At 46.8% G+C, this 15434-nt stretch overlaps 1 protein-coding gene across 6 annotated transcripts in view; it reads left to right on the top strand.

The window, feature by feature from the left end:
- Positions 1 to 14756, top strand: part of stxbp4 (syntaxin binding protein 4) — a 60711-nt gene extending 45955 nt beyond the window's left edge. For 4 of the 6 annotated variants that reach the window (XM_040136239.1, XM_040136237.1, XM_040136240.1 and 1 more), the window contains exons 23-24: positions 13605 to 13662; positions 14463 to 14755. In XM_040136239.1, coding sequence (XP_039992173.1) covers positions 13605 to 13662; positions 14463 to 14661 — 257 coding nt within the window. In that variant the 3' untranslated portion in view covers positions 14662 to 14755. Of the gene's footprint in view, positions 1 to 13604; positions 13663 to 14462 lie in introns of all 6 variants that reach the window. The other 2 variants (XM_040136242.1, XM_040136241.1) reach the window with 1 other exon arrangement.
- The last annotated feature ends 678 nt before the right edge of the window (positions 14757 to 15434 follow it).

Raw genomic sequence — 15434 nt, 5'->3', positions numbered from 1 at the left:
GAGCTTGTGTCCTTGAAAGCACCAACGGGAGGAGTTGATCTTCCCGGAGAGCTTGTCTGCAGTACCATGCGACAGTCATAAAACCCAGCTGAAAAACCTCCAGCACGTTTAGGAAAGTTATCAGAGGTGATGTAAAGTCTACATGGTTTATAGTTAATTAACTAAAAGCCAAACCACCTGGGATGTTTGTGAACCTCTACCGGCCAACAGAGAGGATGTCACTTACTTCAGCAGACACACAAAGTCGCGGGTAGTTCAGGGAGCCTAGAAGAGTGGAATGTGTCGATTAAATATACAGAGCAGGTGGCTAGTTTAGTGGATCTGGAAGCCTGAAGCATTTACAGCCTGGAAAAGCAGAGTTCTCCAGAAAATACACAGAACCGGGAGGGAGTTCAGGGGGCCTGGTAATTTGAAGCATTTCCAGTAATTATCCAGAGCTTCTTGGTAGTTCGGTGCAGTATGTCAGGGGCCTCTGGAGGGTGGAGTGTTTTCACCAAATACCCCGAGGCGATGGGTAGTTCAGTAGGAAACAGTACTACCAAACAGCTTCTCCATCAGTGGGTAGTTCAGGGAGCCTGTAAATACAATAAGGCAATGGGTAGCTGAGACTGTAGCACTCCCAGAAAATACACGAGCCAATATGTAGCTGAGAGTGCGCGATCCCAGCAAAAACACATGGCCCGGACGCATTTCAGGGAAATTTTGTTACTAGTTCAGGAGGCTTTGGAGCCGTTCGGCAACCACGCAGAGCCCTCAGATAGCTCAGGGGGTCAAGGAGAGTATATAGTGTTTCCCAGCAAATACCCGGGGCAGGGGTCTGGTTGGTCATCTAGGGGGTCTGGGACTATGAGGATTTCCTAGCAAACACACAGAGCGGGGATGCAAGTCCGGGGGCCCTGGTAGGTAGTTCAGACGGCCTCGGAGTTCAATGGAAATGCTCTTTACCTCGAATGTCACCAGCAACTGAGGGGACAGACACAGACCTCTGACCTCTGACCCCTGACCATCGACACTGACACCCTTATACTTGGTTAATAAAAGAGCCAGTGCAGGTTACATTGTTGAATGAGTGTCCATGTTGAAGGTGGATAATCGAGCTCAGCGGACAGGAAGCGGGACTGTGACACGGTCACCTAGTTTCCCTCCATCAGGGCGTCAGCGGGACGACGTGGGCTCAGTTACATAATTAACAGCCGCGGTTCTGATCCGAGACGTCCTCCATCATTCACAGTGTCCTGCTAGAGACAATGAGGAGGGAGGAACAAAACCAAGGCACAGCGTGGACAGAAAGTAGGTCAGTCTGTTCCAGGTCTCCCAGCTTGTGTACAACTGGGTGAGAGAGTGTGTGTGTGTGTGTGTGTGTGAGACTGTCACAGTTTTCACCTGTGGCTCATTTTCATCCTGGATTCCTGTTCTGCTTTGAAACTGTAAAGCTCGTAAAGCACCGTCTTCTTCATTCACCAGTTCGTGTGATCCGGAGCACATCCACACACACACACACACACACACACACGCACCGTCTCAGACTCATTCGGTTCATTCAATTGTTGTTCCCAAGCAGCAACTAGGACACCGTTACCATGACAACCGTGTCTCCTACGAGCTACATCCGTATGCAGCTTATCTGCTGTGCCCTGACCAGAATACATGTCGCCCGTCTGTGTCGTATTTTTCACCGTGAAACGTGTTCGGTGCCAACGTTTCTCAACCTGAGGCTGGTTCGTGTTACACAATAAAAGCCTCTGAAGCCACAGCTCATACTTCCCCATGAATGACTCATCACTCATGAATTTAGACATAAGTGGATAAAGCCTGAAGATTGTGACCTTTAAAAGGTTTTTTGTTTTTTCACACCAAGTGGAAACAGAGCTGTTCCTCTCTCGGTGCAAGATCTGAGGAAAAAAGAAAACAAAAGGGTAAAAAAAAAAGGAAACTGGGATCAACAGCAGCAGCAGAGTCCACAGCTTCAACCAAAATGACCGAAGCAGAACTAGAGCTGAACTTTACCTGGAAAGCTCAGAGACGTCTTCCCTAGGTAATAAGTGGCAAAAGTCCCTCAAAAAAACTGAATCCCTTTATTAAAACTGCAATAAAATGTGCTTCTAACAGACGAGGAACAAAGACAGAAATAACTGCAAAACTGATTTTTTTTAATTTGAAAAGCAGATAAAGAAACCAGACAAAACGGATGATTGAAAGCAGATCAAATTAAAAGGATACGTCTGGTGTTTTTCTAGATTTCTTCTGTTGTCAGCAAATCCCAAACTTATGCTTTAGAATTGATAAATAACAACAAATGTTGCAGCTGAGGAAAGACACAAAAACAAAAGCATGAAAGCAGGTTGGAAATGATGTTTCTCAAGTTTTAAAAACCGCGAGACGGACTGATATTTAGAGCGGGTAGGGTTGGCGTTCGTTTCCCGCGCTCTGGTGGAGGAGCTGATTGACCTCAGGTGTGTCGCTGGCGGCTCAGCTGCAACGAGCTGGTGAGGGTGAACCGCTGAAGGCTTGAATCTGTCCTCCAATCTAAACCTTTCATCCTGAATTTGAAGCAGAACCAGTATTTAGGTTGTTTGACAGCTTCGTGTTCGACCGTCTTTATGTAAGAAGTTTAAAAAGGTTTCAAAGCATAAAATTAGGAGGTTTTGTTCCTGCAAAGCAAAACAAGGAGTCCTGCAAACTAAATGACGAATACGAAAGTATTTCCTGCTCTGCCTCCTCGATGGTTATCGCTGGTGAGGTTTGGACACTTGGTCAAGGTCGTGGTGGTCGTGGTTAAAAAGAAACCCACAACAGTCTCCGGTCTCAGAGTCCGTTCGTCCACGCCAACCTCCGTCGGCGCCTTGAGAACGTTCGGTTATTCCACTTTGAAACTGTCCTCCTGGGGAAAAAAAGGCGGCATCGGCCGTTTTGGCAACATTTCCCCCGAAACCACATCCGTTTACGGTCACGGGACAGCGCCCTCTAGCGGCGGGAGTCGTTATGACTGGAGTGAAGGAGGACACGGGATCCAGCCGACAACAAAACATCAGACTTCAGCAGAGGAGGCGGCTGCCTCTTGACACCAGAGGGAGTTTCAGAAATCAGCCTCTGGGGCCTGGATATTAAAAACAAAATCATCATCTGGTCCCAAAAATAGAACGAAAATATCATTTAACATGAACTTTATTAGTAATGATTGAGTTTTCTTCTTGAGCGGAGTCACAGAAACAACCTCACGTATGATTTTCTTTATCATTTCATCCATTTAATGGCTCACGAATGTTTTAACTGAAGACCCAACACGCCATTACGACCACAGAAGAAGAAAACTTTACAATTTCAAGGTCTCACGGAGGTCGAACGTTTGTTTCAAAGGCCTTTCCGCCTGGTTTCGGCATAAAAATGAACAGATTAAATTACAGTAAATGAAATAATTGATCAGCCTCTATGAACCCATATCAGTCTAACACTCACCTTAGGTACATTTACTGCCATTTCACAGGCTGTGAGGCATCATGGGAATATTATGTGTTCAATTTTACACCCCCCAAATTAGGCCAATGAGTTTATTTTTATTATACTCTTACTATGAAAAGCAGTCGATGTTTATGAGAGCGTGTGTGTGTGTGTGTGTGTGTGTGTGTGTGTGTGTGTGTGTGTGTGTGTGTGTGTGTGTGTGTATAACCTGATGTATCTGGTTCCTCTGAGCCTCAGAGCTCCACTGTTTCCAGAAACTATCGAAACACATCAGTGAGTCACACTGATGCTCTGGGTGACATGTTCCTCCATCAACATGAACACACACACACACACACACACACACACACACACACACACACACACACACACACACACACACACACACACACACACACACACACACACACACACACACACACACACACACACACACACACACACACACACACACACACACACACACACACACACACACACACACACACACACACACACACACACACACACACACACACACACACACACACACACACACACACACACACACACACACACACACACACACACACACACACACACACACACACACACACACACACACACACACACACACACACACACACACACACACACACACACACACACACACACACACACACACACACACACACACACACACACACACACACACACACACACACACACACACACACACACACACACACACACACACACACACACACACACACACACACACACACACACACACACACACACACACACACACACACACACACACACACACACACACACACACACACACACACACACACACACACACACACACACACACACACACACACACACACACACACACACACACACACACACACACACACACACACACACACACACACACACACACACACACACACACACACACACACACACACACACACACACACACACACACACACACACACACACACACACACACACACACACACACACACACACACACACACACACACACACACACACACACACACACACACACACACACACACACACACACACACACACACACACACACACACACACACACACACACACACACACACACACACACACACACACACACACACACACACACACACACACACACACACACACACACACACACACACACACACACACACACACACACACACACACACACACACACACACACACACACACACACACACACACACACACACACACACACACACACACACACACACACACACACACACACACACACACACACACACACACACACACACACACACACACACACACACACACACACACACACACACACACACACACACACACACACACACACACACACACACACACACACACACACACACACACACACACACACACACACACACACACACACACACACACACACACACACACACACACACACACACACACACACACACACACACACACACACACACACACACACACACACACACACACACACACACACACACACACACACACACACGGGATTACTGGCCTCCATCCGCAGAAGGAGTTTGTTGGGAGTTGACGTGGACCACGTGACCGTTCGTGTTAACAGATCAATTCAAGTCCAGATAATCAGAGAGTCTAACAGTGTTTACTTGTAATCAGTTAGGACATCTATTGACCTAAAGTAATTACAATATGTTGATAAAGTAAGTTTGACAACAACAGGCGATTCGGCAGAATTCTCCCTTTGACGTTTTCTAGCCCGAACTGTTTCTCGCTGCCTCGGAAGCGTCGACTTGGGGCTCGTGACAATGTCCTTCGCAGAAGTTAAAAGTATTCCTTCGGGAATTTCATGCCTTTGCAGTAGAGAGAGAACAGGAAGTGAAGAAAACTGATCAGTGAATTTATGTATTTGTTCGACATAAATATCGTGACGTCTCTGATTATTCTGGTGGCAGATTTTCACGCGAGAATGTCTGATATGTGCGAACCACAGGTGGATCTGCAGCAAACGGTCTGTTACGGTCCCCGAGCGGAGCCACGTCCAGACTACTGCAGGTCATTTAACACCAGGAAGGATCGTTTGTGCGTTGGCCTTCAGTCGCTGTTTTCCACAGAGGGAATCGGTTCAGAAACGTTTGCGCGGCGACTGTCGGAGTTCACAGCGGGGTAACGTCCGGCCGACAGTCCTTGTGTGTCCGTTGCCATGACAACTCCACCAGTACGAACGGATGACTGTTGCTGGACCCGCACTGTGTGTCTGGATCATTACATCAAAACTGACACCTACGCCAGATCTCAGCCGTATTCGAGACCTTCATCCTAAATAAAGGACGGCTCTGGTGATCTCCTTGTTGTCAACAAATCCCGTCTTCAGAGCCTGTTCAGAGAACTGTGTGTGTGTGTGTGTGTGTGTGTGTGTGTGTGTCTACAGCCTGATGTATCTGGTTCCTCTGAGCCCTAGAGCCCCAATTGTCAAACTATCGAAATACATCAGTGAGTCACACTGATGCTCTGGGTGACATGTTCCTTCATCAACATGAACAAACACACACAGTATTTTATTTATACTCAAATCACTCACACACTCACACACACACACACACACACACACACACAGACACACACACACACACACACACACACACACACACACACACACACAGTCCTAAGGCTCCCAACACTACTACGGCACCAGGATGATTAATCCGCTTGAAAAATAGTCCCCAACACATCTACTCGTTTCCTCCTGTTTGTTAAAAACTACAGTGAGCGGTTGCTTTTAGGAAAATGACCGAGACTTTCTTAAAAGTTTACATTACATTTACAACTTCAGCAGGAACCAATGAGCTCAGAGCAACAGAGAGACAGAGGAGAGGGAAGTCAGGAAGTGCTGAGACTGACAATGAGAAAATATAGACAAGACCGCATCTCGCCCTTTTGAACGCTATGGACCAGGATCACTTCAGACCCTCAATCATTCGAGCCAAAAACTTAACCATCTAAAAAAGCTCCAGATAAGCTTCAGGTAGTTTACCATAATCATCATTTACCAGTTTGAGTCCCAATAGTTTTAATCATTCTTTAACCATGTAATATTCAAACACAGCATCTGCCTTAGATCCTACAAAATATCAAATGGCCCCCAAAACGTGAGTTAGGCATCAGGTCAAGGTGAACAGAAGAACCGGAGGGTCAGTAACATCAGAAGCTGTTCTGTAATCAGTCCCAGTATTTATCGGGCTTTTTTCACAAGTGGATCGAGCGAGTTATTCTTTGCGGGTCAGTGTAACGCGGGACAGTATTTGGACGCAATGTGAAAGACGGATGTCTTCGCGAACACCCGAGTAGCCCAGAGACACAGGCTCTCAGGTGAGTCCGTATGACGCACTTCCTGTTTTAGGCAGGTTACACTGGACAAGCACGTACAGAGAGAATGAATTAAGTGTTTTTCAGAGCCGGGCTGTTCGCAAAAGGCCGCTGTGAAGTGTGTGCGCAAGGCGCAAAACAAAAGTTAAAACCAAACCCACACCAGTACCGAGGAGTCTCGTCCTCGCTGGGTTTCCAGTTCAGTCTTCCATCAACACTCTGTTGTTTTTGTGGCTTTCCAGTGGCGAGACTGTTAAACTGTTTCCAACACCTGCAGGTTTATTTAATTCATCACAGGAGCAAAGATTGAGTCCAGAAGATGGAAACGGAAACTCAGGCAGGGAGTCTGTGTGTGTGTGTGTATAACCTGATGTATCTGGTTCCTCTGAGCCTCAGAGCTCCACTGTTTCCAGAAACTATCGAAACACATCAGTGAGTCACACTGATGCTCTGGGTGACATGTTCCTTCATCAACATGAACAAACACACACCGTAGTTTATTTAGACTCAAATCACTCACACACTCACACACACACACACACACACACACACACACACACACACACACACACACACACACACACACACCGTCCTGCTGCCCCAAATACTCACTACGGCACCAGATGTGGATTAATCCGCTCTTGAAAATAGTCCCCAACACATTCACTGTTTCCTCCTGTTTGTTAAAAAAACTACAGTGAGCGGCTGCTTTAGGAAAATGACCGAGACTTTCTTAAAAGTTTACATTACATTTACAACTTCAGCAGGAACCAATGAGCTCAGAGCAACAGACAGAGGAGGGAAGTCAGGAAGTGCTGAGAGACTGACAAGGAGAAAAATATAGAATAAGACCGATCTCGTCCTTTAACGTTAAGGGACCAGATCACTCAGACCCCGAATCATTCGATTTCAAAACTTAACCATCTAAAAAGCTCCAGATAAGCTTCGTGTGGCAGTTTAACCATAACTGATCATTTACCAGTTTGAGTCCTAATAGTTTTTAATCATTCTTTAACCATGTAATATCTTAAACATTGCATCTGCCTCTTTTAGATCCTACAAAAATATCAAAATTGCCCCCAAAACGTGAGTTAGGGCATCAGGTCATGTGAACAGAAGAACCGGAGGGTCAGTAACATCGTAGCTGTTCTGTAATCAGTCCCAGTATTTATCGGCTTTTTTCACAAGTGGATCGGGAGCTGAGTTATTCTTGCAGGGGTCAGTGTAACGTGGACAGTATTTGGACGCAATGTGAAAGACGGATGTCTTCGCGAACACCCGAGTAGCCCAGAGACACAGGCTCTCAGGTGAGTCCGTATGACGCACTTCCTGTTTTAGGCAGGTTACACTGGACAAGCACGTACAGAGAGAATGAATTAAGTGTTTTTCAGAGCCGGGCTGTTCGTGTGTGCGTCGCGTAAGTGTGCGTGCGCAAAAACAAAAGTTAAAAAGCAAGTGCACCCGCACACAACTCGGCATGATAGTGTCCTCACCAAAGTTAAAACCAAACCCACACCAGTACCGAGGAGTCTCGTCCTCGCTGGGTTTCCAGTTCAGTCTTCCATCAACACTCTGTTGTTTTTGTGGCTTTCCAGTGGCGAGACTGTTAAACTGTTTCCAACACCTGCAGGTTTATTTAATTCATCACAGGAGCAAAGATTGAGTCCAGAAGATGGAAACGGAAACTCAGGCAGGGAGTCTGTGTGTGTGTGTGTGTGTGTGTGTGTGTGTGTGTGTGTGTGTGTGTGTGTGTGTGTGTGTCCTGCAGGCAGTGAGCGCGTGACTACTGCAGAAGGAGATCATCATTGGCGTGTGTGTCTGATGTTAATCTGGCTGAGTCAGAGTGTGTATCCGTGCCTCAGCATGTATATGCACGTGTGTTTAAAAGTGTGTGTGTGTGTGTGTGTTTGTGTGTGTGGGCGATGGCGGAAGAAACACGGTGCTGGTCCGTGATAGTATCAGGACTAAAAATGCTCCAGTTCAGTCCTGCGTTGAACAACATGTGTCATCAGTAAAATCCAAAGTCAAAACAGAGATAATGAGAAGACGTAAACTGTTTGTTCATCCCTGTGAACGTTATCAATTCCCTTCTTTCTAACGAACCTTAGTTAAAGCTCTTTAAGTTAAGTTTAGGGAGGATGAGCATAGAATAATAGAGTTTGAAGTCCGGGTCATTCTCGGCCTTGGAAACCGCAGTTTGACGAACTCACGCCGTGTTTTTTTAACACGCTAGAGGCCCGATGACAGCGTCCGCCAGGCCGACGCTATCAATACCTCAACAGCTGTTAGATGGAAGGTCCAGACATTCATGTTCCCCTCAGGGTTTTTAAAAAATGTCTTTATTTTATCACGTCGTTTAGATTAAAATCTCTTTTTCCAGACAGAGGCGCGTCCAGGACGTCAGCAAGGAGCCATGTTCCAACAACAGGAGCAGACTGGGACGATGGTCCCATGGACCACACGTACACAAAATCCAGTTAGAGGCATAAACCAGGGCAAGTTTCCCAAACACACACCGGTGCCACCATCCCGGGATGAGATGACGTTCCCATCAGCCTCGGCTGGGCTAACACGCTAAGCGAAGGCGGCGAACGCCACGAACGCTCTGGCTGCTACACGTCAGCGCGTTAGCGTTTAGCTCAAAGCACCGCTGTGCTTGACGCCGCGTTCGTGTCGCATCACGGTTATCTTAGCTTTGAGCGTCCGACTCGCTGACGGTGTTCACGCCGACATCCAAGTCAAAACTAAGACGGGGAGAATCCGGTATTCCAACGCGGCTCCACCTAATGTGGAAGTGCGCGTCACCGCTCGGCGCACGTGGCGTTCTGTTGTCACCAAGCGGCACTTCAATCCTCACGCCACCACCAGTCTCGATGGCGCCGGCACTCGCCAGCCATCGGGACTGTGACACGTCCAAAACCCTAATAATTATCAGAGCCTCTGTGAACCAACCCTTGAATACATGTGGATCCCCTGGAACCGTCCTTACTGTCTGGAGCTGAGCTGTGTCATGACAGAAACGATGCAGATTTAAGGCATAAATGACAGAATTTTCAAGGATTAAATACTATTTTTTGGTTTTCAGTGAATCCTCCGACAAAACCTTTGAATGAAAACTGAACCAATGTCTTGTTTACGGCGTAAGTTCGTCTCCTTTTCAGGAGACAACTCGGAAAAACGAATGATCTATATTTGGATCAAGGCCCTTCTGCAAAGGACTCTGCCGATAAAAGACAGTTTTGTCCATTTTCATCTCAAACTCCCAGCGGAGTTGAACAGTGACGCTTCAGTTAAATTAGGAAAGTCTGTGTGGGTTTGAACGTGGATCTCCCCGCAGACGGGGCCTCTCTGCCGCAGTCGCGGCCTTTGCGCTGCAGTAACGGATTAAATCATTCATGTGGTTGCTCTTAAGTGGCCCGAGCGGCAGCATCTTGGCTCACTAACAAACCCTCAGCCACCAGCTTAGATAACAGCATCGTCAGCTGCGGGCGATCGGCTCGCCGGGACCACAGCAAACTGACTCTCATTACTGGTTCCAGAAAGAGGAACGCAGCAGAGGGCCTTCGTCTGCAAACCAGCAAAAATATTCTGACACTTGGATTAAATAAGACTAATGGAGTCCAAAACACTACCGGACCTTAAAACTAGTTTTAAAAAAAAAAAAAGACTGGATATGAGGAATGAAGCTTAGAAAATTTGACATCAAGTCTTTTAATTCAGCTCAATGAGATAAAAACTCAAGACGTGAATTCTTCTGCCTGATGGTAAAAATCATCCAGTTTTCCTTTGACAGACGTCTGGGAGGAGTTTTCTGGTGAACGCAAACCTAAACTGGAAGTGGAAACAACAGAAGTTGAGTCGCTGATGCTTTTACTGCGTCACCACCGTTTCAGCATTTCCAGGGTTTATTTGATGATCCACAGGTCAACCGGTGAGAAAGTGGGGACCAGCGTGCGACTGATTTTCCGCATGAGCTGAGGGCGATGAGGTGGAGCGAAAACTAACGTGTGGACACAATCAAATCTCGATCCAGCGATCTGTAAAACGCCAATCAAAGCCACACTAATAGATCATTATCAGAATAATCATAAATGACGAATAAATAAATGATAAATGATTCTTTTCATCTACGCTAGAAGCGTCATTTTACACTATTTCCCCGTGTTCACGATCGTTTCACGTTAACCTTTATTGTGAAACACAACAAAGCGCCATCTCGGGTTTGATGAGTTGCAGGTACATACAGATGGTATAAATAGCCACGGCTGTGAGTAATGGCTGCTGGTAAAGACAGCTGCTCTGGCCTCGGTGGAGAACGTCACTGACGTGGCCCAGTCTGAAATTACTGATTTATTTCATTATAATATTGATATGGAAACAGATGATTAAGAGCCTGTCTCCATCCGTTTATGGGAAACTGTTGATGTGAACACGAAGCTCGTGCGTGTGCGACTAGATCCAGAATAACTGAGATTGACAGAACAGAAGTCTGCGTCCGCACGGCTTTGTAATACTCACGTGTTGAGTCTTCTGAGTGTTTACAGAGTTTTAGTCATGAAGTTTAATGTAAATGTACGAACAGAACAGCTGGTGGCAGCTGGAGCCAGAAGAACCTAGCGTCTACAGCCACGCCATCAGCTGAGTTCGCGCCTGTGCTGCGTTCGTGTCCCATTGGCGTTATCGTGATTCTTCACACAACCATCCTGATGACGCGAGCGCTCGCTAGACGTTAGCACGAGAATCTTCCCATCTCTGCCGTGCTTCGGGCTAAATGCTAACATCGGCATCGACGTCATTATTTCTGCAGGCTTTTGGTCATAAATCAAACCATTGGACAAATTGAAATGTTGACCCGATGGTGGCGCTAGACGAAAAGTCAGAGTGCCATCGGAGTTATTCCAGTTATTCTAGTTCATCCCTGAGGGGAGACATGAACGTCTGAACCACATTTCATCGCAGTCCATCTGATAGTTGAGACACGGTCATTCCCAGAACCACGGTGCTGGAACGGCTAAACAAAGCAGGAAAAATATACCAACGTCTGTACGGACTTTAACCTCAACAGGCATGAATTGAGAGCTTTACCTCGCAGAATAGGACACAAACGAGATTTCAGCCTGTTTGGTTATTTTCCAGGTCTTATCCATGACCTGGAAGCTGAGTTATAGATTTTCAGGTTTTCCAGGAACCTTGGGAGTGGCCTGGTCATTACTGCACGGTTCAGCGTTGTCTTCCTCGATGACAGACATGTTTCCACCACCTGACACCTGCCTGCTGTCACCACTCGGACTGACAGCGTGAAACCCGGTCTGTGAAATGTATCGCAGCGCTTCAGTGTTTGCATTCACAGCCACACAAAGCGGCTTCCCGCCTCGGATCGGGTGTCTTTGTTCCGGCGGTGAGAACCACATTGTCGTGTCCGTGTACGTACATGAAGATTATTGTGATGAGCGGAGCACACGGAGGCGTCGAGCTCCCCCGAAGGAGAGACGGGATCGGGTTGATGGACGGTGAAATAATCGGAGGAGACGGTTCTGTGGGAAATCTGACGTTTTATCACCAGAGCATGAAGAAGTGAGCTCACACGCCATCGTATTTAATGACGGCAGGTCTTGGGTCCCGCGTCCTGCTGAAAGCGCATTCGTTCAGTTACATCGGCCGCAGCGAATGACACAACCAGACGATCATCCATTTAAAACATGTGCCCTTTATGGTGTAGAAGTGTAAAAATTTGTTGGCGTCTTTGCACTGAACACCAACCGGGTAAAGCCTTGATCCACGTCTGTCCCTGGGTCGAGGCCATTGACACCTTTTAGGCTAAAGTGGAGGCCCACCTGTTTTCTCAGGCCTTGAGCGTCTTATTTTTCACTCTGTAGCCTTCCGGGTTTTATATTTTTCAACTGTTGCCTGCATATTTATGCTAACCCGCTAAACTAAGATGGGGAACTTGGTAAACATTGTGCCTTCTGAATGTCACCATGGCAGCATCGTCATTGTAAGCATGTTAGCAGGACGATGTTAGCATTTACCTCAAAGCGCCACAGCCTCGCAGAGCTGCTAGTGCGGATTTGTTTTATTTTATGGACAAATCTTAGTCCATTTCACCAAGATGCCTTGATGAACTGCAGATCGTTGAACTCGCTTGCTGGGAATCTCCATCTCCCAGTTTAATGTCCAGGCTGCAGACCAGAACAAACAGTAGATGTTACGTGTCCCAGCGATATCAGCAGCCCTGTGCACGATATCTCGATATCTGGATGCATGTCGTAACATTTCATTTGTCGTATATCATGTCAAACCCTCCGTGGGGCCCCCGCTCACTGTTACAGAACTCGCCACAATCCCTCTTTTCTCTCAACATGTTAAATGTTTGGTTTCAGTTTACGAGCTGTTGTCCACTGGGCAGCATTTGAAACTTGGGTCCCTTTTGTTCACAGAAACAGGGTCGAGGCACTTTTCGTCTCCCAGCTCGTACAGTAAGCGGAGAGGTCAGTGTGGAACGGTACAGTAGATATCACTGTCAGAGTGACGTTGCGGAGGAGCTTCTCAGCGAAAACGGGCTGGATGGAAACCTGATATTTGTGGTGATGGCGTGGCCTAATTAGGTCTGGATGTTTCAGACCAGGAGAGAAATAGAAAAGTGAAGCTCCACATGATCCAGGCTGGCTCCACACAGGACCGACCACATCAAGCCTGACGTCCGTGAATGGTTTGATGATTTTTTTTTTCTCCTCCCCCCACCGCAGGTCTTCCCTACGGCTGGGACGAGGCCTACACTGCAGACGGAGTGAAATACTACATCAAGTAAGAGGATTCAGACATTTTCCAACCCACACATGATCCTGGATAGATTAACCTGCTAGGGGCCCTCGCTGGCACCCCCTCCCTGGAGTACTACCTCACCGCAGGGCCATAACACCAGCTAATAACACAGGACCTGCCGTGGTCGATAAAGTACATTAATGATGCAAACTCCCCAAAAAATAGGCAGTTAATCAAATGTCGAGACTGAGAAGTTTAAATGAACGTGAGGAGGCTGGATCAGCGAATCACGAAACGACATCTCTGCACAGTTAAAGCTGGGAAATTGTACATAATTGTGCTCGTGTCTCCATGTCAGTGCACGATACAGATTCATTTTTTTACGCAGCACTTTAGGAACATTAACAAATATAAATATAAAATATAAACATTGTTATAGATGGCAAAGATGAAGCTAACCTGTGTTATCATTTGAATATGGATGATCTTTTTCTTTGTCTTTAAAGCCGTAGTGTTTGATTTTAGTACAGCGTTCAGGAGTATGTTCGTGTGAGTGACATAATTGTCGGACACATTGTTAATATATGAATATTAATTATTATTAATATTATTCAAGGGGACAATGTAGTAAGGGCACAGATTACAACCTTGAAGCAGGGAGTGGGAGCGGGTTGGAAAGAGAGCATGAGCGCAGTCGGCCGACTGAAGGTCTCGTCTTGCCTGGAAGGACAGCTTCTCATAAGCTGTCGCCGCGGTCAAGGCGACCAGGATGCCATTTCCAGGCGCTGACCAAACCCTCAGAAACTGAGCTCAGCTTGTGTTTTTGTTCTGGCCCGTGACAGTCACATGACCCAGACGACATCGTGGAGCCTCCCTGTGACCAGCAGTAGCAACAGCAGCAGCACCAACACCACCACCACCACCACCACCACCACCACCATGGGGCCTCCTTCCCCTCCAGAGACCTTGGAGCTGGAGGGAGAGCGGGACGGAGAGGCGGCGGACCGGAGACCCAGCCCGTCCATAGAGACAGAGATGTAGACCAATAAGGACCTGCAGCAGACTCTCCTTCCTGTCCCCTCCGTCATCAGTGTTACAGTAGCAATACGATGTATTTATCTGTACAGGTTTTCTAGATGTCACAGAGCATCGTCCCATCGATGTGATGGAAAAACACTCAGACGAAAGGAAAAAGTTTACCCGGCTGAACCCACCTGTAGAAACCAGGACTGGGTTGCTCCAGTTCTTCATAAATCCTTCACTAAGTTTGCGTGTGAAGTCCTTCTGAAGTTCTCAGTCACCACCAGCTTTTTTCACATCGGTGATTTACTAAGAAATGTCCCAGATAGTTAAGACGTTGGTAAAACAACTATGTAGACAGGAAGTCATATACAGTATATGATGAAACATTAAACTTACCTGCCAACCCTTTGGAAATGTGGGTCTGACGTTACTCTTATTTATATCTGCTTCATGTGGAACTCCAGAGTGAGGCCAACCGCACCTTAACATAATGTTTTGTAAGTGAAGGTATGTTGAGTTGTCCGTGAAATGTAATTTAAAGTCTTCGATAGTATGACAACAAGCAGAAATGCTACGTAAGCATCTGTACTGGTATTTTAAAGACACCCGACGCTTTGTGGAAGAAGACGTTGGGTTTGCATCTTTTCTACGACGAGGACTCCACTTTACTGTCAGATGTTCGTATCTTTTTAGGAGAATATTAACGGTACACCTGAGCCCCGAGCAGGGTCTGCATTCTTCTCCGTCAGTCTGTCTGGACTCTCTCTCATTCCATCTCAGTCTGCTGCAGC

Source organism: Xiphias gladius, chromosome 9 (genome assembly GCF_016859285.1).
Source record: "Xiphias gladius isolate SHS-SW01 ecotype Sanya breed wild chromosome 9, ASM1685928v1, whole genome shotgun sequence".
Classification (NCBI taxonomy): Eukaryota; Metazoa; Chordata; class Actinopteri; order Istiophoriformes; family Xiphiidae; genus Xiphias; species Xiphias gladius.
Note: the sequence above shows the minus strand (reverse complement) of the source record. Positions and strands in the feature narration are given on the sequence as shown.